The sequence below is a fragment of the Phyllostomus discolor genome, chromosome 2 (assembly GCF_004126475.2).
Source record: "Phyllostomus discolor isolate MPI-MPIP mPhyDis1 chromosome 2, mPhyDis1.pri.v3, whole genome shotgun sequence".
NCBI classification, from domain to species: Eukaryota; Metazoa; Chordata; class Mammalia; order Chiroptera; family Phyllostomidae; genus Phyllostomus; species Phyllostomus discolor.
The window spans coordinates 188608397-188624441 of record NC_040904.2 but is presented as its reverse complement, the minus strand read 5'-3'; the positions used below and the strand labels follow the sequence as shown (position 1 = coordinate 188624441).

At 40.9% G+C, this 16045-nt stretch overlaps 1 protein-coding gene across 1 annotated transcript; it reads left to right on the top strand.

The window, feature by feature from the left end:
* Positions 1-9131: 9131 nt before the first annotated feature.
* LOC114513353 (histone H2A.J) lies at positions 9132-9820 on the top strand. The gene has a single exon (XM_028532651.2). The coding sequence runs from the start codon at positions 9252-9254 to the stop codon at positions 9639-9641; it is 390 nt and encodes a 129-aa protein (XP_028388452.1). The 5' UTR covers positions 9132-9251; the 3' UTR covers positions 9642-9820.
* Positions 9821-16045: the final 6225 nt, after the last annotated feature.

Sequence of the window (16045 nt, the reverse complement as noted above, 5' to 3'; positions counted from 1 at the left end):
GGTTTCTTTTCCTTAAGATATGTATTTGCTGGAATCTGCCCCTCCAGGATCCCAACAGAAACTCTACTAACTCCTTGAGCAAAGTCGTCCTTTCCCTCCTTCCTGAGTCCAGTTTCTACGTGTTCAGGAAGGGCTGAGTTGATAGTTACATACTTACCAGAGGTAGCTAGAAATCTAAATTTCCTAGTGCCTCTGGGATTAGCTCTCTGTCCAGGTGGCTGTGTTTATTTATATACTCTGGGAAGTATGTGTTGGAGATAGTAGTAATGTATCTTAGCTGTAATAAAGTTTGTTGTGCTCTGGCAATCGCTTTATTTGTCTTCCCTTACTTCAAACACAACAGAAGGAAACAGGTAGTCCATTCCCTAGGTTGTCACAGTGCTTAGGTGGGCTGATCGTCCAATCCTGAAAAAATGAACTCTGTTTTCAGGTAGAGAAGCTAGCTATTACCCTCAGCACCACCCCCGGGTAGCTGAAGGATTACTTCCTCATACTGTAGTCATTCAGGTTAAAACGAGAGCTAAGGAAAGAGGACAGTGATTAGCTCCTGGGAGTGCAAACTCCTCATGAGCAGAGTGATTATCAGTTTTGTTTACTGATACGTCCTTAACAGGTAGTTGGAACGGCAGGGCAAGCATTAAAGAACAGGAAGGTGTGTCTTGAGGCAAAGAAGAGCTTGAGTTCCAGAAGGCAGTTTTATATTCTTAAACAAAAAAACACAAACCTGGAGCTAGATTTGAATCCTGTATTAGCTGTTTGCTAAGCATATGGACTTGGGCAAGCTGCTTAAATTTGCTGATGTTCAGTTTTCTTATTTCTAAAATAAATTTATCAGACCATGGCTCTACATGATAATTACCTTGTCATATTGAAGGTCTTACTGCCTATCACTCTGTGCCTTGCTCACAGTTCCACCCACTTAAAAGACATTTGCCTTAGCCGTTCTTTCTGCCTATAGCTCTCTGCCACTCGGTGTCTTTGCTGTTACCAGATTTCAGCTCAAATGGCACCTCCTAGAGGCACTTTTCATGATCATCCAGTTTAAAGAACACCTCATTCCCCTAGTCATTCTCTGTTAGATTACCCTGCCTTATTTTCTTTATAAAAGTTACCATTATCTGATACTACCTCATTTATTAGTTAATTAATTAGCTTCCCACATTAGAATTTAAGCTCTACAATTTCTAGGAATTGAATTATCTTGCTCATTTCTGTATGTACATCTCCTAGAACAATGCAGTCAAAATTCAATAAGTATTTATTAAATAAATGGATTTTTAAAAGGACCTTGAGTAATTAAAAGAAAAGGTGGATGTGGCAGGAATCTGGAAAGTACAAAGACTTATAGGTGGTTTATTGTAGTTTTCAATATTAATCTCCCATTGATCATTACCTCCTTATAATTATTTCTCATTTTTCACATATTGTAATAGATAACGTGGAATTGCTGGTTCAGCATGTATGTGAATCTATTTTCAAACTCACAGGACAATGGCAACCTTCGTTTCATAAATAGTTGAACCAATATATACTCCTGTTAGCAAAATAAGAGACTCTGTACAACACTTGCTATTATACTTTTAAATTCTTGCCAGTTAGTGAGTGAAAAAATGGCATTTCACTGTGATCTTGATTTGCAATTCCCTGATGACTAATCAAGCTGAATGTCTTTTCCTATGCTTATTGGCCATGTTTATCCACTGCCTTTTGCCCATTTTTCTATTGGCTTATTTGGACTTGGTTTCAATTTTTATCCGACTGTTTACCTAGTCCATTGCATTATTCTTGGGCAACAGGGCAAATTACATATCCAATATTAGGGATTTCCCTAGACACACCATGCCTGGAAACTACTCTGGCATTTGTCCATGCTGTTTGTTCTCTAAGTCTGGGGTGGCCTTCCCCTCTGCAATGAGCCTTTGGCTCAGAACAAATGTTACCTGGTCTTCGAAGATTCCCCTAAGCCTGACAAAATTTGTTCTGTACACCAATAGCATTTCATTCCTACAATTTTATTAGGACAAACCAGATGTGTACAACTACACAGATGTACTTCCTTGTCCCTTTTCTTTACTCGGAAAATAGAAACTTCTTGGTGGTGGGGACTGTGCTCATTTACTCTCTGAATCTTCAAAAGTTAACAATACTTGGGACAAAAGAGTTATTAAATATTCAAAATTCAGAAGAGATGACTTTGCTACAGGATATAATTTCAACAGCCTTTTATTCACACTGTCAGAGAGGCATTATAGAGAATCTCTAAATGAAGTTCTTTATTTAACCAACATCTGTAGCAAGGCATTTTATTAGTCAACTTTAGAAAATCTCAGTTCCAATTTCAGATAATCTGTTGTATTTTCAAACCATGTGACCCAGTTTTGGTTTGGAAGATACAATTTCCAAATTTAGCAGCAGGTGCTACCATGGGACTCATAATTACAGGTCAAAATAAAGATTTCCTGTGCTCAGATAATTTTGTTATATTTTATAAAGAGCATCAAACATGAACAAAAATAGCTATGCTATAAGAGAGAATATAAATTCTGTTTCACAGGTACAAAGAATCAAGGCCATTACCAAAAATACAAATGAACAAAATAAACAATTCCAGGTAAGTTAAATACTGAATAGATATTTTAAATTGTCATATGAATACCTATTTCCATGCTTCATTGGGGTCCTAACTTTCATCCTTCAGCCTCAATAATTTGATTCATGTTAAATTGGGGATTTAATAAGTATATTATCTGCCTACTTAAATTCACTGATTCACACTCACCAAATATAAAGACAGAAGTTTGCCCGACTCTGCTATGTCTTTTAAGTAAAGTCTTCACCTCCCCCGCACTTGCATTAAAGAAAATTGAGCTTCTGGGATAGTCTCACTCCTCTAGACATTTAATACCAGCATCATGAATACACTTGAGTGCTTGTGGAGTATGAGAAATTACTTGGATGTGAAATGTCAGCCAATAAGGGTAGGAGCCCTCCATGGCAGAAGCAGTGGCATAAGAATTAAGGATAAAGGGTGTGGGATCCAACAGGGTTGGGTTCAAATCCTGGCTCCACTTTTTTTTTTTTTAACCTCCCTTCAGCCCATCAGTTTCCTCATCTGTATAATGGTAATTAATAATACCATTTGCAGTCATTCACTGCGAAATGTGTCGTTAGTCTACTTCATTGTTGTACAGAGATCACAGAGTACACTTGCACAAACCTAGGTGGTTCAGCCTATTTTACACTTGGGCTATAGGATCTAGTCTGTTGCTGGCGGGCTGCAAGCCTGTACAGCACGCTGTTGTACAAAACAACAGGAGATTAAATCAAGCACAAAAGAAAAAGATGCAAATAGGACACATGATAAATAGCAGGTGTATGAGGCTGCCGATGGTGTAACACAATATACTACTGTATTTGGCCATGCATAATGAGCACTTTTTTGCCCAAATTTTTGAGGGAAAAGTAAGGGTCTGCATTGTACATAGGTAGTACTAATTCCATATCCATATCTATACAAATGTTTTTAATTCTTTTATTTAGCTTATGTGTTAAAAGTGTAACTCTAGGAAGCAATAATGATACCTGCTTGCAAAATAATACTCTGTAATATGATAATTGGTTTTGTTTCTAAATATAAATAAATAAAAAATTGAATTAAAAAATTAAAACAAAAGATTTTCTTCCTGAAAGTTTGGGCCAGAAACATGGGTGCTCATTATACACAGCAAAATATGGTATTTTATAACAGTTTTTTTAAGTAGAAAGAATATACCCTAAAATAATCATAAAGGTATAGTAAAATACATAAAAGCAGTAACATTTATTATAATTATATGTACTGTACATAATTACACATGCTATATACTTTTTTTACAGACCGGCAGGCAGCATAGTTGACTTGTGTACACCAGCACCACCACAAACATCTGAGTCATGCCTTGCACTATGACCTTACCATGGCTACAGTGTAACTAGGTGATAGGAATTTTTCTGCTCCATTATAATCGTATGGGACCACATTTGTATATTCAGTCCCTCATTGACCAAATTGTCATTATGTGGCACATGACTGTAAATATTTCATAAGTTTGCTGGAGAATTGAATGCAACAATGAAATGCCAAGTGTTCCAAAGTGCCTGGCACACCAAAAAATGGTATAATGAGGTAGTACAAGAAATGGTTCCCTGAGTGTATTTGAGACATATATCATTTAAAATGAGACATACATAGCTGTCAAAGACGGGAAACTCCCCCAGAGGCACTCTGGGCAACCATATCCAGGAAGCTAACTGACTTCAGGATGTTTAGGCAAGCCAGAGCTGGGATTCACCCGGCATTTAAAGGGTCCTAAGTGCCTTACCTATTTCCGTCATATAAAAAAGGCTTAGTTAGTAGTACAGGGAAGCCATCAAACTGAGTTATGTAGCACCTGGCCTCACTGGCAGCCCCAGCTGGCCTGTGCGTTAGGTGGGCCCCCTATCTCCAGCCCTACAATGGCCTCTAGAAAATGAAACAGGAGGCTTCTGTGCCACAGAGCCGGACCCTGTTATTACACAGTTCTCTTGCCCATGCCATTTTCACAGAACTTAGTAGAACCAACCCACCACCCATCTCCCTTCCATAGTCCTGTGAGTGGCTCTGAAAATAGCCTTTACTCTGAAGCCAGGTCTTATCTCCAGGCTGAAACTGGTCACTTGACAGTCTCCCGAGCAACAGTGGGGCCTGGATACTGGGTAGGATGCTGCCCCTCACCCCTGGCTGTACTATGGGCTAATTCCTGCATTTCCCCTATTAGGGGTTCAGCACTGACTCCAGCTACTACATCTGAGAGAGGGATGCCCACTGGCTCCGAGATGTGCAGATGGCCCATGGGTAGTGCAGAGGCCATGAGCTTGACCTGATCTTGGATGTCACTTGCACTTGGCCATCTTGTCATCAGTGTCTGAACTTCATCACCACTTAATCAAAATGTCAGCGAAAACAAAACAAAACAAAACATTCATACCCCACAATACTCCAGCAAACCACATTAGAACTGCATGCACTTTGCATTTTCTGACTTGCCTGTAGCAGGCGCTTTCCTATTGGACACTGCAATGTCCCCAGCTCTGCGAGGGCAGGCACCCTGCAACATTAGGGAAGAACTGCTCCTCTGACGTGGCCCAAATGTTCAATAAGAGGTGTAATGTCGGTGAGCCCTGACTTACATAGAAGCCACTCTGAACTTGTTCAGAGCCAGAGGCCTGAGCTGCCTAGAAACCCTCTGCCACTCCTAAGACGTGGAGTTTGTAGAGACGCTTCCTCCTCCCAAACAGATATCAAAGTAGTCAGACATCCCAGGTGCAGCGCTGGGTTCCCCCACTCAGCGCTTGACTGCTCATGCCAACCCTCCTCCCAAACCTCAAACAGTAAGCCTGTAACTTGGAGACACCCTCCAGAGCAGTTGCTTCCACCACAACTTTACTACTTTTAGTGGCATCTGGAACACTTCATCAAAAGCACCTATCTGCATTTTGATCCAACATTCACACGGAAGGTAGTATTAATGACTCTTTTCTTGACATGTTTGGGGGTCTTAAAAAGGGCCTTGTGGAGTCTGGAGGTAAGCTGTGGAAGCCATACAGAATGAGACTGGCGTTTCAGTGCACACACCACAGCCATGGTCAGACCATCTTGCGCTTGGCAAACTCCCTGTAAGTCGCCACAGGACCAGTCGCATTCTCCAGAACCTCTTTGAGCTCCCTGAATCTCCTCATAGGTGACTCCAGAGATGCGCTTGACACCACCTTGCTCCGCAAGACGGTGAATACCAGGCTTCATAATGTCCTGGGTATTTTCTCTAAGACCTTCTGGTGGTGCTTGGTGCCTCCCTTAACCAGACCTTGCCACCTTTACCTGGATCAGGCATCCTTAAGTAAGCAGCCAACAATTCTGTGAGATCAGACCAGGGCTTCTAGTTCCTTGCAGCAGACATATTTGAAAACCTCAAGAAAGTGAACAGAGCTCTAGGCCCCCAGGAGACTTTTTTTTTTCTCTCCACAATAGTGAGTCAAGTAAGTAGGAAGCAGAACAAGACTGATTATTTTTGTTTGCTTTTTTGTAAAAACTTATTGTTATTTTTGCCATAAAACTGAGAAAAGACTCAAGAGAATGTATCTTGTCTTTTCTCAACGCTTAAAGTAGGCCAGATCCTTTGCGCGCTCGGTGTCCCTCCCTCCATTGCTCTCTACTCCCCACCTCCCTGCCAGCCCTTGGTCTGTCTCTCTCATGTGTGTTCAAATCCTAATTCTATAGTTTTCAAATAGAGTGCTTACTCCTATAATAACCATTTCCAGACTAATGTGAAAATCAATAGGAACCAGCGATGCTCTACATCTTGTTGGATTTCAAAGCAATTGGTTTACAGCTTTTCACCTGTGCATCTCTTTAAGTCATTAGTGGGGAAAGAGAAAAATTTTTAATGGTTCTCTGTTCCCTTTTGTGGCCTAGTGGAGAATTAAAATTATTTCAAAGGTCTAACTTTCCCCCTTGTTCCCTCCCCAAACTTTTCCCTTGCTGCTGATTCTGCATAATCTGCAGATTTCCCTGACTCCTCTGCTCCCTCACCCCAGTCGTGTATTCACTTTTCAACCAAATAACGATTTCTGCTGTTTCATTTAGTTGAAATGCTGTAAATTTCTTATTTCATTGAAACCTGAGATTCTTACTTCCATTAAAAAATTCAAAGTTCTTGTAAAATAACGGATGCCATGATTGTGGCTATAAGCAGTGATTTATACTACAAATCTCCAATTAGGAGGCTCTCCATTTTTTCTTAGGGGAATCCCTAAACAAAAAGCAAAATTCAGTGTTGTCGCCACTCTAGGAAGCAGGACTCTGTCTTCCCAAAAGGTTTTACTATAATAAAAAGCAGCAGTATTTAGAAGATGATTTAAAACCTTTTCCCAGGTACCTAATATCTTGAGGAATAAATATAAATAAAAATTGTGCTTCCTGTCCCTAGTCTTGTTCTGACTGGTGTGGCTCAATGGGTTGTGCATCATCCCACAAACTAAAAGATAGCCAGTTCGATTCCAGATTAGGGCACATGCTGGGTTGCAGGCCAGATTCCTGGTTGGAGGCATGCAGGAGCTAACTGATCCATGTTTCTCTTACACAATGATATTTCTTTCCCTTCCCCTCTCTCTAAAAATAAATTTAAAAATCTTTTAAAAAAGAAATTGTTTTAAAGAAAGATGACTTGAAAGAGCCCTTGGAACACTAGATGGCTGAAAAAACCTCGAATAGTTGAATTGTACTAAGATTTTAAGCCTTGACTCAGAGGGAAGAAGAAAAGCCTATTAGATTCTGAATAGTCAGAATTCTTGTAATGGTATAATAGATTTAATTATACTGACCATGACTAAGACATCAAGGTTAGAACATTTTCAAGTTAGAAATCTCCCTTGTTTACAAGAATAAAATGAAAAACTGGGCTAATGATGATAATAATAATAATAATAATAATATCTGTTTAAAAATCTTCCCAACATATAGGCAAAAATGTAAGCTAAATTTACAAAACTCATTCTAGGAACATCTTGTTAAAAACTGCATCAGACATGTCCATTAATTCAGTTTATCTAACAATTATTGGATGCTTACTAACATATTTGATCTTCAGAACACTTTGGGATAGGTACAGAGAGGTTCAATAACTTATCCAAGGTCAGCTGGGAAGTGGTTAGAGTCAGGATTCATACAGAGCAGTCTGGATCCAGGATGACCAAGTAACCATGACAATATACTGCTCCTCAGCTCCAAGGACATTTGTTCAACCCCTGCTACTATACATAAAAATTATTTTCAACTATACATATATAGTTGAAAAAAGTTTTTCCATGAAATCAAATCTTTATTGGTTGGTGAGAGGGTAAATTTGGTGGATACTGTAATCCACATAAAATATTGTTTAATGTGTATTTAACATTATATCACACAGCCATGTAATTGTATAATTATGGAAAATATTGAGGTAAATGAAATTACCTCAGTGAATTAGTAAAAAGTAATTTCTAATAAAGAAAAAAAACCCTTATGTTGTTCCAAATGCTATGGCTCTGCAAAGACAATTGCTGCCTTCTTTCTTTCTTGAGTCTTTTCATGACCTCTGAGTGCCACCAGAATGTCTTACTTGACTTTATTTATCACTGGGTTCATCTACAAGTATTTCATAGTATTCATGGACAGTGTGATCTGAGGTGCCCGTGACCTTGGACTAGGCTAAAGCAAGAGGCCAAGACTTTCAGCCTCAGCAACCAAGTGGAGCCTGCATCATCTGTACATTCCAGAGGTTCTTTTCAGGCTTATAACTTCAGACACAAGAGGTGTTTAGGTTTTGACTAAGTGAGCTTATTCCTGCCCTCCCTGGAAGAAAGCATTCACATCTAGTCTAGCACTCAAGTTTCATAGCCTTTACAAACCAGATTGGCAGCCTGTGATCCGCAGAGCTGCTTGGGGAGTCCAGTTTCATCTGGTCTGGTTAAAATCAGATGGCCAAATCCATACGGAGCTTCTCTCCCCGCCAGCTCCTCGCACTGCTGAGTAATCAGCTGGAGTCTTTGGGTTTACAGGAGGCCAGGCACTTGTTTAAAGGAACAAAGTGCCTGGTATTGGGCAGGCAGAATTTGGTAAAGAGTTTGTAATTTCGCTTGAGAACCAGTGTTGCCCACAAGTGCCTTGCCACAAGTGCGAGCTGTGGAATTATTTAACTATACCTGCCTAGGATGCTGTATTATGTGAGAAATGCCGCCTAGAGGGCGCGGCGATGTCTGACACACCGTGCGGGACCTCAAGGGGCATTTATTTCTTGAGCTCTTCGTACATGTGGATGGAGAATGTGTTCTTCCGTATCTTCCTAACCATGGTTCCTTAATTCTCAAGACTTTATTTTCCTGAGTGGGAGTGAGAACACTGGAATCTCAGGATCCAATAAATTCAAAAGATCCAACCCAAAGCACAGGTTTTCTGTTTTGATTGGACAGAGCTGGAGAAGGCGGTCTCTCTGCCAGCACGCTAATTGGGAGTGGAGCCTGCCTATCATTGGTTGTCGGAGCCGAGAATGTTGTGGCGTCCAATGGGAAGGCACTGCCTAGTGACCGCAAAGTGTCGAGGGAGGGGCAGTTCCGGTGTGTTACGCTTCGTTCCTATACCCTGACAGGATTGCTGGCGTTTTTTTTTCTCTCCGTGGAGTTTTAGACAAGAGGTGAACATGTCTGGTCGCGGAAAGCAGGGCGGCAAAGTGCGGGCAAAAGCCAAGTCCAGATCCTCCCGCGCAGGACTGCAGTTCCCGGTGGGCCGAGTGCACAGACTGCTGCGCAAAGGTAACTACGCGGAGCGAGTTGGCGCTGGAGCGCCCGTGTACCTGGCAGCCGTGTTGGAGTACCTGACTGCCGAGATCCTGGAGTTGGCAGGCAACGCCGCACGCGACAACAAGAAGACCAGAATAATCCCTCGCCACCTGCAGCTCGCCATTCGCAACGACGAGGAGCTAAACAAGCTGCTGGGGAAAGTGACCATCGCTCAGGGCGGTGTCCTGCCCAACATCCAGGCCGTGCTGCTGCCCAAGAAGACGGAGAGTCAGAAGGCGAAGAGCAAGTGACCCTGACGCCGCTAGAGAGGAGCTGGCTTTCTGAGCAAAGCCTCTTCCTAGCCGCCCCGCAGTGGTTTTGAATATGCTGGATGTCACGGAGGGTCAGCGCAATCTATTGGGGAGGTGGGCTGCGAGGGGCCCACCGGTGTGGGGGACCAATAAAGTCGGTGAAAATCGTGTTGTCGAGAGAGCTGTGTAGTCCCGGGGCCTGCCGGAGACCTCTGGAGCAGGTACTGGTGGGTCGGCTTTGGTGCAGGTCACCCTCGAGGCGTTATGGGCGGGTGAGGGAGTCCTGGAGGGACCCACTGTCCTGTAGGTGGGCAGAGATGGGAGCTCTCCCTGCTCGCCTTAAGGTAAAGGGGAGACAGAGTAGGTATGGGTGCGGCGGGGGAAATTATTTTTGTGGCCTCCTCCCAGGCTGTAGCTCTCTTGCCCTGTATGGGCAGTTCAGAAACCAGTTCTAGGAAAGAGAAGGTGGGACCCAGCTGGTCTGGGGCAGGAAGTTGACTATCTGGCTATACTTTTCAAAAAGTGGAGTAACTTTCCCACTTGGAATAGTGGCTCTGAGGACACACTGTCAACTTAGAATTTTCTTAAGCTGTTAGCTTTGTGTTTGCATGGTTTGGATATCAGATATTTTTATACACACACTTATGCTCACATTTCTTTAAAATGAAGGGAACGCCCAGTATTACGTGTAATACAGAAGCGTGAGTCATGAGGTTGGAAATTTGTTCCCCTGACACTCATGTTGCATAACAGTGCGGCGCCTTTAGTCATGAGTAACATATGCTTGTGAGCTTTTAAAATGATTTTCTCAAGTTTCTAGTTTCAAATGGTCTTGTCGCCATCATATTATGCTCCTTTGGAAATGTGCTAGGTTTGATTTTGCTTCATAACAACAAATGAAATGTTCTTCCACTGGCCTGAAATAATAACCTCATTCCAACAATGACTGTAGGGGTTGCATTGCTTAATACCACAGAAGTGCTTTAATAAATATGTGAGTTATGAGAAAAGGCAAGGACAAATGATTTCAGTGCAGGGAGCAACACATTTCAGGTCCACATTTAAAAGTTAAACACTAGCAATCTTTTTCTGTCTTTGGTTGACCCTTCCATTTCACTCTTTTCCACAAGCTTCCTCGTCATCCACAGGGCCCACAAAAAAGATCCCAGTTTGTATTTCATTTCTTTGAATTAATCTTTCCTGTGAGTCAGAGTTGAAGTTGTCTTCTTTTTTTTTTTTTAAAGTACATCTTCATCCTGTTTTCCCACATGGACTTTCTTTCCTCCCCAGTATTTATGGAGCATCTGTACATAACATGCTCAGTGGTAGGTGATGGGTAATGGGAGCACAGCTATGAATGAGGCCAAATGGGTTTCCACTCTCTTAGAGCTCAGTTTTTTTTTTTTTCCTTGATGACCAAAGACAGGACAATGGACAAATAAATATCAGAGAAAAGATTCCCCTTCAGCTTCTGTTAGTACTTGTGTCACTTCACTGCTGGTGGAATGAATGTTGAGATTACTTTTCTCATGTGGTAGTCTTTGAGGTGTACAAAGGCCAGGCCACACACACTTCTGTTAAGCAGATTATTATCCCCTAATTGCTGAGGAGATAGATCCCAAGGGTACCATGCACAGGTTACAGGATGGCCAGCTGTTCACTCCTCACCTTTCAATACAGAATGCTTCCCCATGTGTTAAATAGTCATAACACCCCGAGGACTGAGATTGTTCCCTTACTGCATATACTAGGGATATATGAGGCACTTGGCAAATTAAAAAAAGTACCATTTCCTATAGGATAGGGGCTTATCCTTATAGGTTAAGGTATAGGTAACCATACTAATAAGATTTTCTGTTTTGTTTTTACTGCCCAATTGTTAGGATATTATCAGTGTTACCATGTTAGGGGCATGGTAGGCCCTGGAGAAGAAAAAAACATATCAAGTGCTGGTTGTACATTTAAGTCTTCATTTCCTGAAATACTTGAGGCTTATTAATAAAATGGCAAAGAAATAAGGACGAAGCTCATCAAGACATTTATAAGAAAACAAAACAAAAAGAAAAAACACTTTTCTTTTTCCTCTGAAGACCCAGTCTATCTAACCTTGTTGCCAGAAAGGTATCACAGGCAAGACACAAAGTACAGTGACTGCCACCCCACCTCCACTGCTGCTTCCCCGAGGTTCTTAGGTTCTCCTTCAGTACCTCCCCTGCTGCAAGGTTCCATCAGTCCCTCATCTGTTTCTGAGAGTTGTTTTTTACCTGAATAATTTATTGACAGTGAAAAATGCATATGTCCTGCAAAGTCAGTTCAGTCTATGATCCTTGATGAGCAAATAGTTCTTGCCACTGTATGGCTGTTCCTTTAAAAGACCAATATTTCTTCAAGTACAAGACCATATCGAAGAAGACAGTACCAAAACTGATGGGACCTGAATTCTGATTTTTAATAGATTTACAATCCATAGTTGTATTTTTAGGCACACATACTCTTTGTGGCAGAGATAAGCCATTCAGTATGCTAGGCTGTGACTTGGGTAGCACTTTTGTTCTTTGTTTTTCTGCAGGGCCAGTCTTGTCTTTCTGCCTCTGAGAACTGGCCTGTTTAGTTTTCTCTGCCTGGAATCAAAAGGTTTAGTTTGGCACCATTATTGGTAATGACTAGCCTACCACATACAAACTCCCTTCCAATGGTTGAAAGGTCATATGCCATGGTGTTTAAGAACTCAAGCTCTCTGGAATGAGGCAGGTTCAAATCCACCCTGTTCCTTACTTGCTGAATGACTCTGGAAATGTTAATCTCTTTCAACCTCAGTGTCTTCTAGTAAGTGGGCATAATAATAGAGTTTACTTTAATGGGTTTTGGGGAGGAATCAGTGAGACAATGTGAATGAGAGCAATATATTTCCCATACAGAACCATGTTCAGTGAATAGCAACAATTCTTGTTTCTGTGGGACAGTGGATTTAGAGTGAGTAGCAGTAGTTATGGGACCTATTGAAATAGGTAAACATGCCATTCTAACAGTCCTGTGACTTTGCTGGTAGAAAGTTGTAAGTTTAATGGCTATTTTACTAATTATAGGATATACATAACTCAATCTTTAGCAGAAAAAGGTGTAATAAATGGTTGATGCTTATGAAACTTAATTTGCATCCCCCCACAAGACGACCTAGTTTGAAACTAATGGTTTGTTAAGTGCACTGTGCAGATTAAAAACGGAGCCTGTTTGTTCAACAACTTATTGTGTAAATGTTACCTTATACCCATGATTGATAACTGCCGTTAACAAAAATGGTTGTAATATAATAAAAAAGACGATTATAATTTAGCAGGCTACATGTAAAGAAAGGGAGATGCCCAGGCTGTTACAGTAATGGAATAGAGGCACCTGTGCCCCTCAGCCTGCTAGGGAGAGTGGCACTGGTGGTAAGTCTAGGTGTAAGAGTCAGGCTGACACGGCAGGTGTTCTGGGCAGAGAAGTAGCATACACAAAGGCACGGGCGTCAGAAACAACACCTGCAGCTGGGTGTGAATGAAGCCAGGGGAGAAGGTATGGCCTGGAGATAAGAATTTGGGAGTCATGACTAAAAATGGTCAGAGTGGACAAAATCACCTAGAGGGAAAATATGTATATAGAATATGTGTATAGATATATTAGTGAATGTATAAAAAACAGCCACAGCTTATAGGGATATGAGGATCTATGAGATCCCATTGTCTGGCAGAGGAAGAGGAGCCAGTAAGGGAATGAGGGGATATGGCCTGAAAGACACCAGGAGACAGAATGTAAAGGGATAAAGATTTTTTCACAATTTAAACTGCTGCACTCCTCGATACCCCCCGATTTGTTGATACTTTGATATATAACTAGAAAACATTTGTTAAAGTTGATTACATTTTCCGCACACAGCAAATGCTGACAAGCTGGCTCACTTTACTAATTAATGGTGCTGGAATGGGTATGCACTTTTACATTGTACATAGAGAAATTCAAGGTATATATGGTGACAATAGAAACCTTTTAAAAAAAAGATGAGAAGAATATTGGTAAAGAACCAATTTAAATTATATTCTTTATTATCATTCCATTAAGTTCATTATAGTTTATAAATATATTTTAATGAAGTTTAATTTTTAAGAAGTTATAGAAGCAGTGGTAACTTATTAATTCATAAAAGCAATGTAGGTATTTTGGGATGCTTAAAATATACTTTTTTATAAGTCAGAGGATGTTTATTTTCCCAAAAGAAGGAAATAGAGAGTAAGAGGAACAGAAAAAATAAAGAAAATATAAGGAAACCAGCTGGCTTTAGGCAGATACAAAATTGTCACTGTAAAGCTTTATTTTGTGTTTTTCTCCAAGGAGAGAGAAAAGTCTAGGGTGTTGAAAACCAGGTTTTAACACATACATCAATTAAAGAGAATGACAACACTTTTGGCCAGTAACTTGGGTCCTTGATAATTTTATCACATCATGTTATAAAAAAACCAGCACTGCTTAACTCCAAATTATGGAAACAGAGGGATAAGCCCTACAATGAACAAAATTATCTTTCATTTTACACAAAGCAGACAAGCCATGTGCTTATGAGGGTGCTTTCTGTTGTAAAGTACTTTTCAAATGAACTATCTTGTTCACACCCAAAGCCTAAGTGGCCATTGCAGTTCCAAAAGATCCCTGGGGAAATTATGCCTATTAAAGAGGTAGGTGTACGAATTACTGTTATAATGAGTAGACAGGAAGGAAGCAGGTGTTTGGCCTGGAAGAGGTGCAGTTTTAGATTGTGATAACTAGGAATAATAGTGTTTTATAGAGATGTGTGATTTCTGATCCTGGGAACATGGCCAATGGCCAGGCATCACCCATGGGTCCAGGCAGACAAAACTAAACAAACCAGTTCTCAGGGACACAAAGACAAGAATGAGAAACAAGTCTTTACTAGATTTAGAAATGGTGACCTAAAGCAAAGTGTGTCCTAAAGTTGCTGGTCAGAGTACTTCAGAACTCAGCCCTTGGAGGTCAGCTCAAAAACAGACATTTCAGGCCTGTGTCCATCCTCTCCCTTCAGACGTGGCCGCTTACAGACAATGCTAAATATGAAGCAAGCCAATGAGCAATGAAAACATGGAATAGAAGACTAAGAACAATTTTATCAAAGAATACTGATTTGATTAGACAAAAAATTCCAAGAGATATTATTCCTAGAGAAGCATAATAAACTCAACACATGGGCTTCCACAAAATACAGGAAGTCAATTCAACATGGACTTAACCCCCCAGCCTTGGGCAACTGGCACCTCACATGGAGGGAATCACAAGAGTTTTAAATGTTCACACTGTTACAGAGGTGAGAGTCCTGGTCCTGGCAACGAGTACTTTCATGAATCTCTGTTTTTGTCTATGCCCTCTGGCCAAAGACCATCGTGAACATACTGATAGTTGAACAATTTGTGCTTATTGCTCTTTGCAGCAAGGGAGAAGACATACTATGTCTATGGAGAGATGTGGTGTGTCTCACTAAGAGGGTATTAGAAAGCATGTATTACAGGTTATGGTAATACATTGACTTGGGGCTTTGCCCAGTATTGCATGCTTTTGGGAATAGAAGTAAGTCTATGGTTTGGGTAGATTAGTACACCTAATAAGGCACAAGGAATGGAGTGAGGCTAAAGCTGTAATTGGTAAACAGGCCAATGCATATTGGCCAACATAGGGGTCTGTTCGGTCATTTTGTGATTTGGACCATTCTTGTGTTTTTGTGCTCAGACAGCAATTACAGAGTACTACTTGTTTGTTTTGATTTTTCACAGCCACAGAACAGCCTGGTTGGTGTTGGTGTTCTGTGAAATTTTCCACAACAAACCACTGTGGAGCTGTGTCAGGCCAGCTCCTAGCAACACCAGGGCCTGGCTGACAATTCAGGCCAGTTCTGAGCTGTTAAGGGCTGGCTTCTCTTTCCTCATTAGCTAAAGTCAAAACGTGATACTGAGAAGAGGGCTCCCGGAGCAGTGGAAGCACACAAAGACATCTCAAAGCAAATGCTGCAGGGTCCGAGCACCATGCAAGAGAGCTACTGTCTGCGGGTATTTCAGTCCGTTTATGTACTTTATCCGAAACCTCTGATGTCTCCTTGTTTTCATGTTCAAGGAACTTTTTATATTTATCTTTTTTTGTCTCCATATAGGTTGTTATGATTTCTTTAACAAGATAATCCTTGTATTTCTAATAGTTTTGAATTATAATTTTTACCTGTTTTATATATTTATATGTATATGTTAAGTAAATATGACTTTGCTCTCCTCCCTTCTTCCAATACCCAATTTGCCATTTGCCTAGGTCAAATAAAAAGATGTAATCCTAATTTGTACTTGTCAGAAAAAACAGTCTACCCAATAAAA

Coding starts and splice junctions, on each gene's coding strand:
- LOC114513353 (XM_028532651.2), top strand. CDS start 9,252: ATGTCTGGTCGCGGAAAGCAGGGCGGCAAAGTGCGGGCAAAAGCCAAG.